Source organism: Oncorhynchus masou, chromosome 10 (genome assembly GCF_036934945.1).
Source record: "Oncorhynchus masou masou isolate Uvic2021 chromosome 10, UVic_Omas_1.1, whole genome shotgun sequence".
In the NCBI taxonomy this organism is placed as follows: Eukaryota; Metazoa; Chordata; class Actinopteri; order Salmoniformes; family Salmonidae; genus Oncorhynchus; species Oncorhynchus masou.
This window is the reverse complement of record NC_088221.1, coordinates 14288688-14304047: the sequence shown is the minus strand read 5'-3', so window position 1 is coordinate 14304047 and position 15360 is coordinate 14288688. Positions and strand designations below refer to the sequence as shown.

The 15360-nt window shown below is 41.6% G+C and overlaps 1 protein-coding gene across 4 annotated transcripts in view; it reads left to right on the top strand.

Annotated features, from left to right (window-relative positions):
* LOC135547185 (growth factor receptor-bound protein 14-like) overlaps positions 1-12521 on the top strand; it is a 63192-nt gene extending 50671 nt beyond the window's left edge. For all 4 annotated transcript variants that reach the window (XM_064975942.1, XM_064975944.1, XM_064975945.1 and 1 more), the window contains 11 exons: positions 4509-4630; positions 4786-4860; positions 5095-5232; positions 6710-6820; positions 6982-7077; positions 7192-7251; positions 8361-8477; positions 8610-8679; positions 10252-10339; positions 10534-10627; positions 10708-12521. In XM_064975942.1, coding sequence (XP_064832014.1) covers positions 4509-4630; positions 4786-4860; positions 5095-5232; positions 6710-6820; positions 6982-7077; positions 7192-7251; positions 8361-8477; positions 8610-8679; positions 10252-10339; positions 10534-10627; positions 10708-10854 — 1118 coding nt within the window. In that variant the 3' untranslated portion in view covers positions 10855-12521. The remainder of the gene's footprint in view (positions 1-4508; positions 4631-4785; positions 4861-5094; positions 5233-6709; positions 6821-6981; positions 7078-7191; positions 7252-8360; positions 8478-8609; positions 8680-10251; positions 10340-10533; positions 10628-10707) is intronic.
* The last annotated feature ends 2839 nt before the right edge of the window (positions 12522-15360 follow it).

Genomic DNA, 15360 nt, shown 5'->3' with positions numbered 1-15360 from the left:
ATTGAGACATTGATTGTGTACGTGCCATTGAGGTTGAATAGGCAAGACAAAAGATTTAAGTGCCTTTGAACAGGATATGCTAATAGGTGCCAGGCGCACTGGTTTGAGTGTGTTCAGAACTGCAACGCTGCAGGGTTTTTCACGCTCAACAGTTTCTCGTGTGTATCAAGAATGGTCCACCACCGAAATGACATCCAGCCAACTTGACACAACTGTAGGAAGCAATGGAGTCAAGATGGGCCAACATCCCTGTGGAACGCTTTCGACACCTTCTACAGAGTCCTTGCCCCAATGAGTTGAGGCTGTTCTGAGGGCAAAGGGGGAGGGGGAAACATTCGTAAAAAGTGGCATTGTTTGTCGTTACCTAGCAGCGCACTACTACTTTTACAGATCCACTGTCTCATCTGCCCAGCCATGCAATTTATAAACTTGATCTCAATTGTAAAAGCATCTAGGCGTTCTCTCCGACATTTCAAATATTGAAATGAGATCTCCACTGTGCCCCATAATAATGTTGTCAGGACAAGATAGACAGGCAGCTTTCCTCAGCCAGTACAAATGATGAATATGCATCATTTTATGGATATATATAAATTAAATGTCAATAGAGAAATGGGCCAAATGAAATGCAGCTAGTTTGCGGTCTTTCTAACTGAAGTGATTGTGTTAGCTGTGTAATTGGCTTGCTAGCAAGGGGAGGGGGAAGAGCCTCCAAAGCAACCATTTTTGTTTGCCATGGCAACCTGCAAAGTTATGGAACTATCAACCAGCGCTTGGGTAGTTTGATAGTCAATTTGAATAGAACTAGCGACCAGAGAAGCCCAAAAAATTGCACTTGACGACCAGTGTTAGTGAATGTAGCATCACGCTCTGTTGAAATAGGTGGTTCGAGAAAGAATCTTGCTTATTAATCCTGGCAACCCATTGTATAACCACAATAATACACTCGAGTCCATGTGTTATAACATTTTTATCATGGCTGTGATGTGGTCTAAGCGAAAAAATTCCATAACACATGGCCTCGTATTATTGCTTAATTAGTCCTTGAGAATAATTTGTATGATCTATTTTAAGCATTAGTGCCATATTGTCAAAGTGAATTCTTATTAGTTTCCTTATTTTTAAAGTTATCCATGCCAAACTTAAATCATCTTATCGGGGTAATAATGTCTTTGATAACCCTAAAACGATTCAAGTTGATAGGTCATTGTGGATTGGATTTACAGTGGATTTTTAAATGGATACGTAAAATCAGATCATCAATAACTCAGCTGTCTCTTAACCAATCCCTTAGCTTTTGTCAAACTAATTTAAGAGATGTACCATGGGTCTACATTGGCGTTATTTGAACTTATGGTTCATGAGAATACGTCTTCGAAGGTTTTCAAAAACGTCTAAGATGGAGGAAAATCTCTCCCAATTTACCTTATGGGTCCTTGAGGCAAATTTGTTCAGTATGAGGAAAGACACCTACATACAAATTTCGACGTCTCGAGGTCAAACGAGGCGATGGATATGAGGGTTTTAAGTAAGACTGCTTATAACAATAGGTGCCTTTTTTATTACGAAGTTAGTCATGGCCTCTTGTTTTGGTGTGCCAAATTAGAAAAAAAGTTACCAATCTATGCTTGAGTTATTTGAACATGTCAAGGGGAGAGAAAAAAAGCTAAATTCAGACAATAATGTGTTTGTTGTCATTGCTGTGAACTTCTAATAACGCCCACAGGGCCAGGACTCGTACTGTAACTCCCACCTTAGATTAATAAATAACTTCTCTCTTGATAAAGTGTTAATAATCAATCTTCACGGTGTAACATTTTTATAGGTAGAAAAACGCATGTACTGCTGTGACACAGGTCTGATTTGTACTGGGCACTAAATGTGTTTATATTGCTGAACAAATTATGAACAAATAACCATTAATGTACTGTATGTGTAACGTGGTTAATTATGTTTCCACTTGCCACTGCATAAATGTGTATTTTAATGTTTTGTGTATTCTAATTGGTTGGTTTAAGTTAGATTATCAATTTATTTTTATTTTACCCTTTATTTAACTAGGCAAGTCAGTTAAGAACAAATTCTTATTTTCAATGACTGCCTAGGAACAGTGGGTTAACTGCCTGTTCAGGAGCAGAACGACAGATTTGTACCTTGTCAGCTCGGGGGTTTGAACTTGCAACCTTCGGGTAACTAGTCCAACACTCTAACCACTAGGCTACCCTGCCGCCTCAATAAGAGATAATGTCATTGGCTACGCTTGCAGATGGGGGGGGAGATTGCAAACATCAATTATTCCCAGTCTGATATTGGACATGCAAGCGGAAGGTCACATTCTGAAATACTGTATTATATTTAAGCAATTAGGCCCAAGAGGGTGTGGTACAGTGCATTCGGGGAAAGTATTCAGATCCCTTGACTTTTCCACATTCTGTTACGTTGCAGCCTTATTCTAAAATTGATTAAATCATTTTTTTTCTCATCAATCTACACACAATACACCATCATGACAAAGCAAAAACAGGTTTGTAGAAATTTTTGCACTTTATCAACAAAAACGGAAATATGACATTTACATAGGTATTCAGATCCTTTACTTAGTACTTTGTTGAAGCACCTTTGGCAGCGATACAGCCTCGAGTCTTCTTGGGTATGATGCTACAAGCTTGGCACACCTGTATTTGGGGAGTTTCTCCCATTTATTCTCTGTAGATCCTCTCAAGCTCTGTCAGGTTAGATGGGGAGCATCGCTGCACAGAAGAGGAGATCCCGGACACGCAGAAAGATGTGCCACTGGTAGGTGACCATCGGAACACACCACATTCTGAGGGTGCCGCTGGTTGCGTGTCGGAGCTGACCTTTTCGAGGATAAAGGTCAGAACCCTCTGAAGAGGAAAGTCATTCGGAAGACTCCGCTGGGGCCACAGGCTCCAGCAACTGTAGCAGTACCCTTGACCTGTGGACAGTGTTGTAGTCTACAGGTTGTAGTCGAACAGGATGACTGTAATGATAGGGGTTGGTTCAAATGAGGAAACCACCAGTGAGCCTCATAGACTATGCAGATACTGAGGGTGTTTCATAATGAGTTCATTAGAGTACCTGTGTGGGTATAGGATGGGACTCGATGTTAGCTTTTGGATTAATTCTAGGTCTTAAGGTCCCTCCCAAAAAGTATTGCTTTCAGTATGGCCCTAGGGGGTTAATGGGTCAGAGGTCAAGTAGGCCCAGGTTTTTCTTTTCTTTCTATGGGGTAACCATTTGTCACTGCGTGTACTTAACATGTAACCTGCATGTTTGCCAATGGGGTCTATTAATTTATTTTTTATTTGACCTTTATTTAACTAGTTCCCCTAATTCCCTGGAATATTTGGTGACATTGCAAGGTATTGCGTTCCTCATATTTTGTTTGTAGTGTGCAAGTGGAATTCGGCAGAGTAGAATGTAACGTGATTAATTATGTTTCCATTTGCCACTGCAGAAATGTGTATTTAATGTTTATGTATTCTAATTGGTTGGTTTAACTCAGATGTCAATACAAGGTAAAGTCATTGGCTACGCTTGCACATAGGGGGAGATTGCGAACGTACATTCCTCTCAGTCTGTTATTGACATGCAAGCAGTAGGTCACATTCTGAAATACTGTATTTTAATTTATTAACTGGGTGGTTTGAGCCCTGAGTGCTGATTTGGCTGACAGCTGTGGTATATCAGACCATATACCACAGGTACTACAAAATATTTTATTATTTTAACTGCTCTAATTACGTTGGTAACCAGGTTATAATAGCAATAAGGCACTTCGGAGGATTGTGTGATATGGCCAATATACCACACCGCCTCAAGCCTTATTGCTTAAATGTACAATGTGTACGAGTTCACTATGTACATGTCCTGATGTTGGGGGCTTCCTGGATGTGCTTTTGTATGTTATTGCTGTAAGAGCGCGTTAGCTTCCATGCTCTAAATGTAATGCTCACATTAGCCCCTGCTAAGTCACTTATTTCCATGCTAACAGGCTAATCACCAATCTACAGCCATCGACATTCTGTTGTCCTGCACATCTGATGCGCTTCCTTATGTCTATCGTCTGGAACTTACATTTATTGTATTTTGTACTATTTTCGCAATTGTTATATTTGATTTAAAAAAAATAAAAAATACCCAGTCTGATATTGACATTCAAGCGAGTAAACACCAATCAACTGGGACAGTCCTTTCTTTAAAAACACAACGCAAGAGATACGAAGTACGATCACATCTGTTAACACTGGTGCTGAGACCAGTCGTACTTGTGTTCGCTGGACAGCTGTTACATATGATCACAACTATATGTTTGAGCGGATAACCTTACTTTGAACCTTGATGATGCATTATGGTATTGTGACAAGGAACATGGACGGATACTGTAGGTTTGACTAACTTGACCTTTCTCACTTTCACCTCTGTCCATGTCTTTTGTCTTTTTGTGGTCTCTACATTTTGACATTTCTTTCTCCTGTATCCACCAGAAAGAATCATAGAAGACCATGAATCTGTTATGGAGGTGCTGTCTGGTTGGGCCATGGACACAGACAGTCGGTTATATTTCCGGAAGAACTATGCCAAATATGAATTCTTCAATAAACCGCTGGTAAGATTGAGGGTGTGATATTAGCAAAGAAAATGGTGTACTCATGTAAACATTATCGTGCCTGTTATCTTAATGCACTCAGCTGAACCAGTAGGTATTAGTTGATATAAAGAGCATTTGTGTTGTTATGACTGATGTTGTTTTCATGTTGATAGGATTTTTTCCCAGATCACATGGTGTCCATATCAAGTGAAACCAACGGGATGATGAACCATTCTCAGCTAATACAGGTATCCTTCAAGCTACATTCTACATGTACATTATCTTCACTTTAAAAGGGACAGAGTTTTGGGGGCCAGTTTCCTGGACACGGATTAAGCCAAGTCCTGGACTAACAAGCCCTTTTCAAAGGAGATTCTTCAGCTGGTTTGCTTGCAAGTCCAAGACCAGGCTTAATCTGTGTCCAGGAAACAGCCCTTCAGTGGTGCTGCGAAAGTATTTACGGCCTGCTTTCTGTCCAACAGACTTTTCTCAACTCAAGCACTTGTCCAGAGATCCATGGGCACCTCCATGCCAAAGAACAAGGCAGGAAGTCTTGGAAGAAGTTCTACTTTGTCTTGAGGAGGTCAGGTCTCTACTTCTCCAACAAGGGGACATCAAAGGTCCGCCAATGTCATTGATACATTAGTGTGCATTCAGATGTTTCCTAAGTAACTGTCAAGTGTTCCAGTTTTCAAGAAAACATGAATTCATTACAATATGACTGGAATAGATTTCCTTCCCAAGATAATGATGTTAAAAAGCAAAAAGTATGTTTTTGCAAAAAGCAACTAGATTTCAGGAGATAATTGAACTTGTTTTTTTGCTGGCTGCTCTATGGGATCATTTGATAACTCTGTGTCAATGTGCCAGAGTGGTGTGGTGTACAGTAGGGGACTAGCTCGCTCTTGTCTCCTGGCTGCTTTGTGTAACTGGTTGAGCTAGATTTCCCTTAGCTCAGCTGGCATGCCACTGCCAGGGACTGAGCCCTCAACACCCACCGCTGACAGGTGAGGCTTAGACCTGCCCAGCGCTGTGCCAAGCCAACCACTTCTCCCTCTCCCAACAACAGAAGACACTAGAACACAAAAAGACCTCGGTTTGCTTTCTCAAATACAGGTGACGAAATTAGAGAAGTAAGATCTGACTTTGTTTCTTTTGGTTTGATTTGAAGGGATTTATAATGTGTAAATTGGTTTTGGCCCTACACATTGCCAGTCAATCAGTCAACACAAACACAGACAACTATAGCTACCCGTTCTTTACACTGTGCCACAGAAGTGAGAATGTTGTGTCGCAGTCCCACCAGGCTTGAACAATGGTTTGCTTTGTGCTTCTCTGCTTGGTAAATCTCTTTTGCCTTGGCTCCCTGACAGTGTTCTTATTGTATAAATAGAGCTCTTATCACTTTGTCACATATTTGGTCCTATGTCAAACACTAGCCACACCTACAGTGTAATGGATAGGGCAGTATTATTTGCTTGACTATGTTGAAGTGTTTCAACCTCGTCCCACCTCTCCATTTTTAAGGAGTCTGCAGCAAAAACAACAATCTCTTTTTATTCTGTGATCGCAATGGACCAGGTTGATGGGAACCTTTGTCCCAAATGGCTCCCTATTCCCTATCCAGTGCTCTTGGACTCATAGGACTCTTGTCAAAAGTAGTTTGCTGTAAAGGGAGTAGAGTGCCATTTGCGATACAGACAAAAACTCCAAGCTACTCCCTCTTTACTATTGTCACAGTGTCCAACATACTTCAGACTGGTATTATACCACATGCCTTAACTGCTAGCTTTTCCTTACGTTGACCCGGCCCACTAAGCTCACACAGATTTACGTCTGTGTGTACATAATGGCCAAGAATTATGACATTGCAGTCTTTATTTGCTTAGCATCTGTCTTCACACTGGGCAGCCCTGCATTGTTCACATTTCTGCCCTGATCCCTCACATAGTTTGATTTGGTAATAGAACTTGAGTCTACTCTACAGTGGAATGCTTGAACCAACCCCTCGAGCATGGTCTGGGGGGGGGGGGTCCGTAAAGGGGACCACTGAAAGGCATGTGGGGATTTGAGACATTTGTTGTTTTCTAATCACAGGAACCAAGACATCTCCAGTTCATCGCTGAGTTCAGTGACGGCGACGTCTACACGTTACTATCAGCGAGAAAGATACACGGAGCGCCTACGGACTATGGCTTCTGTGTCAAGGTACTTTATTACTTTCTGTCTATAAACCTTGGTGTTTAATCATGTTAACTTATTCAAGTCATTCTAACTTTAATTATCCCATCAGGGACAATTAAGAAAGGCAAGTCATTTCCAAGTTATGTTTGGTAAATTCATGCTTTCTCTTCATGATGATCCTCCAGTCTACCAAGCGTGGCTCTCCACGGGACCGCAAGCTGTTATGTGCAGATGACGAGCAAACCAGAACCTGCTGGGTCACTGCCATGCGCCTCTTTAAGGTACAGTCTTCCACTCTGCCCCCCCCCCCCCCCCTTATCACATGCAAACTCTGTCTAGCGTCTACACATCTAAAGGCTTGCCTTTTTGAAACGTGCTCATGTTTTGTGTTGCAGTATGGGATGCAGCTGTACCAAAACTTCATTCAACCACACCAGAAACAGAAAACACCTATGGTAAGTGATGTGTAGATGCAATGTGCTGATACACTGTTTAACAGCACATGACACAGGTCACACAGTCAGTATTCATCCTGGATTGATTTTCCAGAATATTCTGAACTGTGCGTATTCCCCCCTCAAATAAGAGTATTCTGTATGAGTAAATACCTGTTCTATTTTGGGCACTGGAACATGTTCCAGCCTGTCTGCTCTAAAAATAACCTGTGGATCAGCTGCTCTCAGACTTACCAACTCATCACCCCTGCTTTGCTGTCAGAAGAATGCAAAGAGTGGCCAGGCATGGGGCTGGGACCCTGAGCTCAGCGCTGCACAGGGAGGGGCTAGGATGCATCTCAAATGGTGTACTTTTTTGACCAGGGCCCTATGGGATACCCTATAGTCCCTGGTGAAAAGTAGTGCACTATATAGGGAATAGGGTACCGTTAGGGACACACTTGGACTAACCCTCTGGGAACACCCTGGCATACAGCTGTTACAGCCTAGAGCACGACGTGCCGTTCGACTACGGACAGAGAATCAAATCACAATGAAACCAATCCAACGAAAGGAGCAATCAGTTTGTTTGCACAATGATGCCTGGGAGCCTCAGAATGATCTTTGCATCGCCTGAATAGACCCAGACCGGGGCGGAGAGTCTTAGAAGGATTGGAATGTTTCTATCCTTAGAGTAAACAGTCGTCACTTTGTGACGACTGCCCTTAAGGATCTCGAGGTTAGGGCTGATAGAGGGGCAAACCATGGCAATTTTAAAGGCTTCTCTCTAATCCTGATAAGTATTTTCTTTTGTGTGTGATTTATTTAGAACCGGTGACTATGACAGCTTAAGGGACCATAATCAATTCTATGTGGCCATGTGTCATTTTATTCACATCCCGTCTAATCCGCAGTCACTGGAAAACATTCTGCTCGGAATCATCTAGAAATTATACTGTCAAACTTCTCCGACACTAGATGGCAGCACAATGCCACACACAAAAGCATGAATGTGCTTCTCCTAAAACCTGTCACTCACTTATCTATATCATTTTTTCAAACGTTTAAACCCCGTTACACTGTATACTCATAATAATGTATACTACCTCAAACACGATGTATATTTCCAGAGAAGTATCTCCGAGAACTCCTTGGTGGCCATGGACTTCTCAGGACACAAGAGCCGGGTGATCGAGAACCCCTCGGAGGCGCTGTCCGTAGCCGTGGAGGAGGGGCTCTCGTGGAGGGTAGGCCATTGGTTCTCTCTCTGACGTCATTTCTCTCTACTCAGCGAGTATAAGGTATGACATGATGGTGCAGCCATGGGAAAATAGTCCTAGCATGTGACGCTTGAAATGCTCTTCTCTCTCTCCCTTTAGAGGAAAAGCTGCAACCGTCTGAGCTCCCATGGAAGCCCGTCCACCTCTCAGAGTCCCATGTCAAACATAGGTTAGCAGCAGCTTCCATCGATACAGCCACATGACTCTCCTGACCAGATAAACTGTGCTTAATGACTCAGCCACCAGTGTCGTGTCCTCTCCCTCCCTTTGACACATGGGTCGTATTCATTAGTGCACACCGTAGCAATACGATTTTGGCGGCAGGTAGCCTAGCGGTTAGAGCGCTTGGCTGCTATCCGAAAGGTCGCTAGTATCCCTGAGTCGACATGGTGAAAAATCTGTCTGTGCCCTTGTTCGAGGCGCTTAACCCTGATTGCTCCAGGGTTGCCGTAGATACTGGCAGAGCCTGGCACTGACCCCACTCTACAAAGGTGTCTCAAGGAGAGTTGGCATATCCCCAAAAAGCATTTCCATTTCACATATGCATGTTAATACACACTTGTACGTGTATGAAATAGGACAAATATACAGTGCCTTGCGAAAGTATTCGGCCCCCTTGAACTTTGCGACCTTTTGCCACATTTCAGGCTTCAAACATAAAGATATAAAGCTGTATTTTTTTGTGAAGAATCAACAACAAGTGGGAGACAATCATGAAGTGGAACGACATTTATTGGATATTTCAAACTTTTTTAACAAATCGAAAACTGAAAAATTGGGCGTGCAAAATTATTCAGCCCCTTTACTGTTTAAACCAAAATTAAACTTTTTGGCAACAATGCAAAACATTATGTTTGGCGTAAAAGCAACACAGCTCATCACCCTGACCACACCATCCCCACTGTCAAACATTGTGGTGGCAGCATCATGGTTTGGGCCTGCTTTTCTTCAGCAGGGACAGGGAAGATGGTTAAAATTGATGGGAAGATGGATGGAGCCAAATACAGGACCATTCTGGAAGAAAACCTGATGGAGTCTGCAAAAGACCTGAGATTGGGACGGAGATTTGTCTTCCAACAAGACAATGATCCAAAACATAAAGCAAAATCTACAATGGAATGGTTCAAAAATAAACATATCCAGGTGTTAGAATGGCCAAGTCAAAGTCCAGACCTGAATCCAATCGAGAATCTGTGGAAAGAACTGAAAACTGCTGTTCACAAATGCTCTCCATCCAACCTCACTGAGCTCGAGCTGTTTTGCAGGGAGGAATGGGAAAAAATTTCAGTCTCTCAATGTGCAAAACTGATAGAGACATACCCCAAGCGACTTACAGCTGTAATCGCAGCAAAAGGTGGCGCTACAAAGTATTAACTTAAGGGGGCTGAATAATTTTGCACGCCCAATTTTTCCGTTTTTGATTTGTTAAAAAAGTTTGAAATATCCAATAAATGTCGTTCCACTTCATGATTGTGTCCCACTTGTTGTTGATTCTTCACAAAAAAATACAGTTTTATATCTTTATGTTTGAAGCCTGAAATGTGGCAAAAGGTCGCAAAGTTCAAGGGGGCCGAATACTTTCGCAAGGCACTGTAAGCACCCGCCAAATGTATTTTGCAACGGATAACTGAAACGAGCGTTTCTTATTGCACAAGTTCAGCTCGTCACTCACTGTTTCTGTATGTTTCCTTCCGTTTGGTGCCTAATGAACACCACCATGGTTGTCCTATGTGTTTTGCAGCTCTCCATATGGCCCAGCCCTGGTTCCACAGCAAACTGTCCAGAGATGAGGCACACCGCTTAATCACTCAACAGGGTCTGATTGATGGGTGAGCAGCATCAGGAACTTTTCTATGTGTTGTTTGACACTGCAAGCTAAAGAGGTAAAACCTATAGATTTTATTGTAGAGTAATTTACATCTTTATTTTTTTCCAGACAGCAATGTGTAAAAAAAAAAAACAACAACAACAAAAAATGAAAAGCTGTTCTTGATGAAACCGAGAGACTTGTCTTTGTTTTCAGAGTATTTCTTCTAAGGGACAGCCAAAGCAACCCCAATACATTTGTACTGTCACTGTGTCACACACAGAGAATCAAACACTTTCAGATCTTACCGGTGGGTATAACCTTTTTGTCTTGGTATATTCTCTACTCTTTCAGACAACATCTTGTTCAAGTTTGTGTTTTGTGTGCCAGGTGGATGAAGAGGGGGAATTGTTCTACAGCCTAGATGACGGCCACACGCGCTTCACTGATCTGATCCAGCTAGTGGAGTTCTACCAGCTCAACCGAGGAGTGCTGCCCTGCAAACTCAAACACCACTGTGCCAGGATCACCCTCTGAGGGGGAAGGGGTCTCCAAGGGCCCCATACATACCTTTTAATCACAGCCAATATCCCTCTGGAGAACCAACCACCCACGCATCCCTCCTTCCCTCCCATGCCATGGCAAAGGAGACACCTGAGAACACCTCCAGACATAAGCAAACTGAAACCACTTATCACCTTCTAGAATCCATTCTCTTGGAGAAAACCGTGGTGATCCAATCTTTTGTAATGACTTGTGTTTTTCACTAAACTATGAAATGGGTGTTATGGTGAAAAAAATACATGATGACATTGTGTCATACGTGACCATAGGTGTTGAGAAACCTGGCGTTGGAAAAAAGTGAATCTACTGTAGAATTGATGAGACTGAGAGGGCTCTATTACGAGCCCATTGGTTGGCCCTGTATGTTAGCCCAGGTGTGGTGACGAATCACAAACACCACGGGGACTGTGTTGAGTCCAAACTTCCGTTAATATACTGTATACACAATGCAAGCATGATCCACATTGTATCGGCTCACTTTACTACTCTCTATGGGAATAAACATTTACTGTAGCCAACGGTTGAAACCGTGGAGCGAGAGCTGATATTTGACAGTGTGTGTTCACACCTCGAGAGTAGAATGACCAGTGTGGTATAGCCACCAATGTGCATTATTGGCACAGTTAAGCTGAACCTGGTAATTAGTCAGTAGAAGGGGATCACTGCTCCCAGACAAGACAAGGCATGATGGGAAATGTAGTATGTTGACTCTAGAGGAGGCTGTTGGGAAGAGCTATAGGAGGAAGGGCTCATTTGTAATTGCTGGAATGGATTAAATGAAACGGGGGAGTGAACATGTGGTTTCCATAAGTTTGATACCGTTCCATTAATTCCATTCCAGCCGTTACAATGAGCCCGTCCTCCTATAGCTCCTCCCACTAGCCTCCTCTGGTAGGCTACAGTGCTCCTCTGGCCTTGGTCATCTCCTGGGTAAGCGAAGCTGTTTTTATCAAATCTCAAGGAATTCCGGTGTATTTCAAAAAATAAATAAAAAAATGATTGTTTATTTTCTATTTTCGAGGTACGAGTAGCCGAGGAGAATTCAAAGTGGTTTCATGTTGTTTAAGCTGGACATTGACCGCTGTAGGGAGAGCATGCACAACAACATGCCTGCACTGTACATTTATTGGCAATGTATTGGTTGCATTTGAATCAATAAACGGAAGGCTGCTCCCTTTTTGTTCTCACAAGACCAGCAGAAGATATATTTGACAGATTTGAGATTCAAACCACAGTCTAAGATAGAAATACAGTATAATATTGTGATTTTTTTGGGGATCAAAATCTGAATTGTTGTACATTTGAAATGAATGTTTTATAGTCTTTTTTTTCTCCAAGATTCAGGTAAAGCATGTGCAGCACCTGAAATGGGTACATTTTGATGTAAAGAACCATGACTTATATCATGTACTGTTTTGTTGCTTCATTTTGGAAATGGTACTGTAATCATGCAGCAATTTATACAGACAGGTTTCACCAGTACAATATAATAAAACAAGGTGTAACTTACTTTGATACAAGTGACAAGCAAGACATGTTAACAATGCATTTCACACTATTTCTTTTTAACATAAAGAACAGTGCATTTAAACAGAAATGATGTCATGGACTGCAATGTTTTATAAAGGAAACAAAATCGATGTCTACTTGCAATGTATGATTTCAGTTTTAGAATTATGTATTGAGAGCAAGCCACAAGGTAAACAAACACACAGTAGCTAGGTTTCTATACAATTGGCAACAGATTGTCATATGAATATTCTCAAATCTGCATTAAAAACCATGTCGGCATTTTCATCAAACTGACTTACATCATCATGCACCGAATTTGATGAAATGCACATAAAAGTAACTTATGTCGTTAAAATTCTTATGTACTGAATAAAAAATATAAGTTAAGTGGGACTCACCACTGTAATCGCTGCCAAAGGTGTTTCTACATCTATTGACCGGGGTGGGATATTTCTGTATTTCATTTTCGATACATTAGCAAACATTTCTAAAAACATGTTTTCACTTAGTCATTATGGGGTATTGTGTTTAGATGGGTGAGGGAGAAAAAAATATGTAACCATTTTGAATTCAGGCTGTTACAAAATGTAGACTAAGTCTAGGGATATGAATACTGCATTACATTTATATTGCTATAGATAACCTGTTAATTGCACTGTGGTAGGTGAAACACTGGTAACACACATGTCATACTAATTGCCCAGCTAGCACATAAGGTTCTTAGAGCTTGGTGATTGTATGGATGCCATATGTTTGTTTTTGCAACAACCTTTCCATTACATTTCCTACAGGTTTTCTCATGGTTCTATTTAAAGTAATGTTCTCAGAAACGTTCCGAGAACGTTAAGAAACAACATTCTGTGCGAATGTCAGTACTTCAGCATAATGCTTTCTGCAGGTTTCCTCATGGTTCAATTTAGTCATGTTCTCAAATTGTTTAGAGAATGTTAAGAAACAACGTTCTTCTGTGGGAATTCAAGTACTTCAGCATAACGGTTTCCTTGGGGCTCTATTTTAGTCGTTCTCAGAACATTAAGAAAACGTTTTAAGAATGTTATTTAAAAACACATTCTGTTCTCAGCATTAACAAAACTCTTATCTTAAGTGTGTTGGCCGTGCCCACTAATTGGCCACACCTGATTTACAAAGAGTGCTTGTTTTCTTTAAAATAGGGTCTGTTTGAATAGACTAAAATGAACTGCGTTGTAAAACAGCATGGTATGGCAGCGCCATCCTGGTGTACTAATTGGTGGACTTATTCCATGGATAAAGAGCAGGAGATCATAGGTTTGAATCTCACTGAAGCTATGCCACAATAAAAAATAAAAAAAATGTGCTAGCTGGGGGGTTACACAGACTGTTAAAGGGCAACTGCACTTCCTGATTTAGCCTTGTTTTAGATTTGGTTCATTAAGAAATGCTAGTGACCGTGACGGAATTCAAACGCGAGTTGGTTTCATGTGGGTGTCGTGTGTGTTCACAGTTGGGAACAGTTAGCCAATTAGCTTCAGCCGGCTGGTGTGCAACCAACCGTGGCAGAGTGGGGCGGCAGGTAGTCGAGTGGTTAGAGTGTTGGACTAGTAACCGAAAGGTTGCAAGATCGATTCCCTGAGCTGACAAGGTGAAAATATGTCGTTCTGCCCCTGAACAAGGCAGTTAACCCACTGTTCCAAGGCCGTCATTGAAAATAAGAATTTGTTCTTAACTGACTTGCCTAGTTAAATAAAGGTAAAAACTTTGGATAGCCTATCACTGGGGCTAGTTAGTGACACCAATAAATCACATAATGTAAATGAGACCATATGTTCATTTTGTACACTTCTCATTAAATGCTTTAAATATTTGTATATGAATCTCTCAAATCTATAGTTGGTTTGAGGTTTTATAGTCATTGGAATTTGGAGCTATTGGAATTTTTAACATTGTGTCTTAGGATCGGGTCTTATGCAGCTGCACTCCGAATTGATGATTACTTGTGTCCTGCCAGCTGTGGGCATGTAGGCAGGATTGAAACAAACCCAACCTTAATTTAGATTGTGATGCAGTCACGACCAGTGCAGTGACTTCATGACCAAAATTCCCCTAATTTAAACTCTGTACTCAATATTGACAGTAGAATACATGTTTCTGACTCATACTCAAAGCCACATAGGCTGTTCATAGGCTGTTCTCTAAATGAGTAGTTGTTTTTTTAGGGGCAGTTGCTCTTTAAGAGCAGTTAGCTGCTTTCTTTTTATACCACAGGAGGGTGGGGGGACCTTAATTGGGGAGAGCGGGTTTGTGTTAGTAACTGGAGTGGAATTGTATCAAACACATGGTTTCCAGGTGTTTGATGTCATTCCATTTGGTCCATTCCGGCCATTATTATAAGCCATTCTCCCCTCAGCACCCTCCTGTGTTTTATACAGACCTAAATAGCCCAGTATCTACATTATCTGAAATGACTATGTACATATCATTTGTCTTCTATAAAGCTTTCTCTGATTTCACTATTTCTCTGCATCTGTCATCAACAGTCACCCATTGTCCACTTTGGTCACATTTACGGTTGTCGCTAGTTACCACGGGCACAAAGTCATAAACCTGGCCTGGTCATCGATGGCACGGTTGTACATGTTATAACCACTAGATGGCAATAAAAGGCTTCTCTTAATCTCCTCACCTTTACTGGTGGGTGGGATGAGATCCCTCCATTGAAGTCCATGGATCTCTCAGTGGCTTGCATAGACCTGTAATTGCCACTATTTGAATAGGCTAATCAGTCATTTACTTAATACATGGATTAGCATTCTGTATATTGCAGTCAGATGGCTGAGCTTTTTGACTTGAGGCGCTTCTTGCACACAACACGAGTAACACAAACACAGTCTCTAGTGAGATGAACAAATCACCCCGCCACATCCTGACCACAGCTATTTCAATGTCTCACTTTGAAAATGTGCTCACGTCCAGGGTTGAGATGTGCAC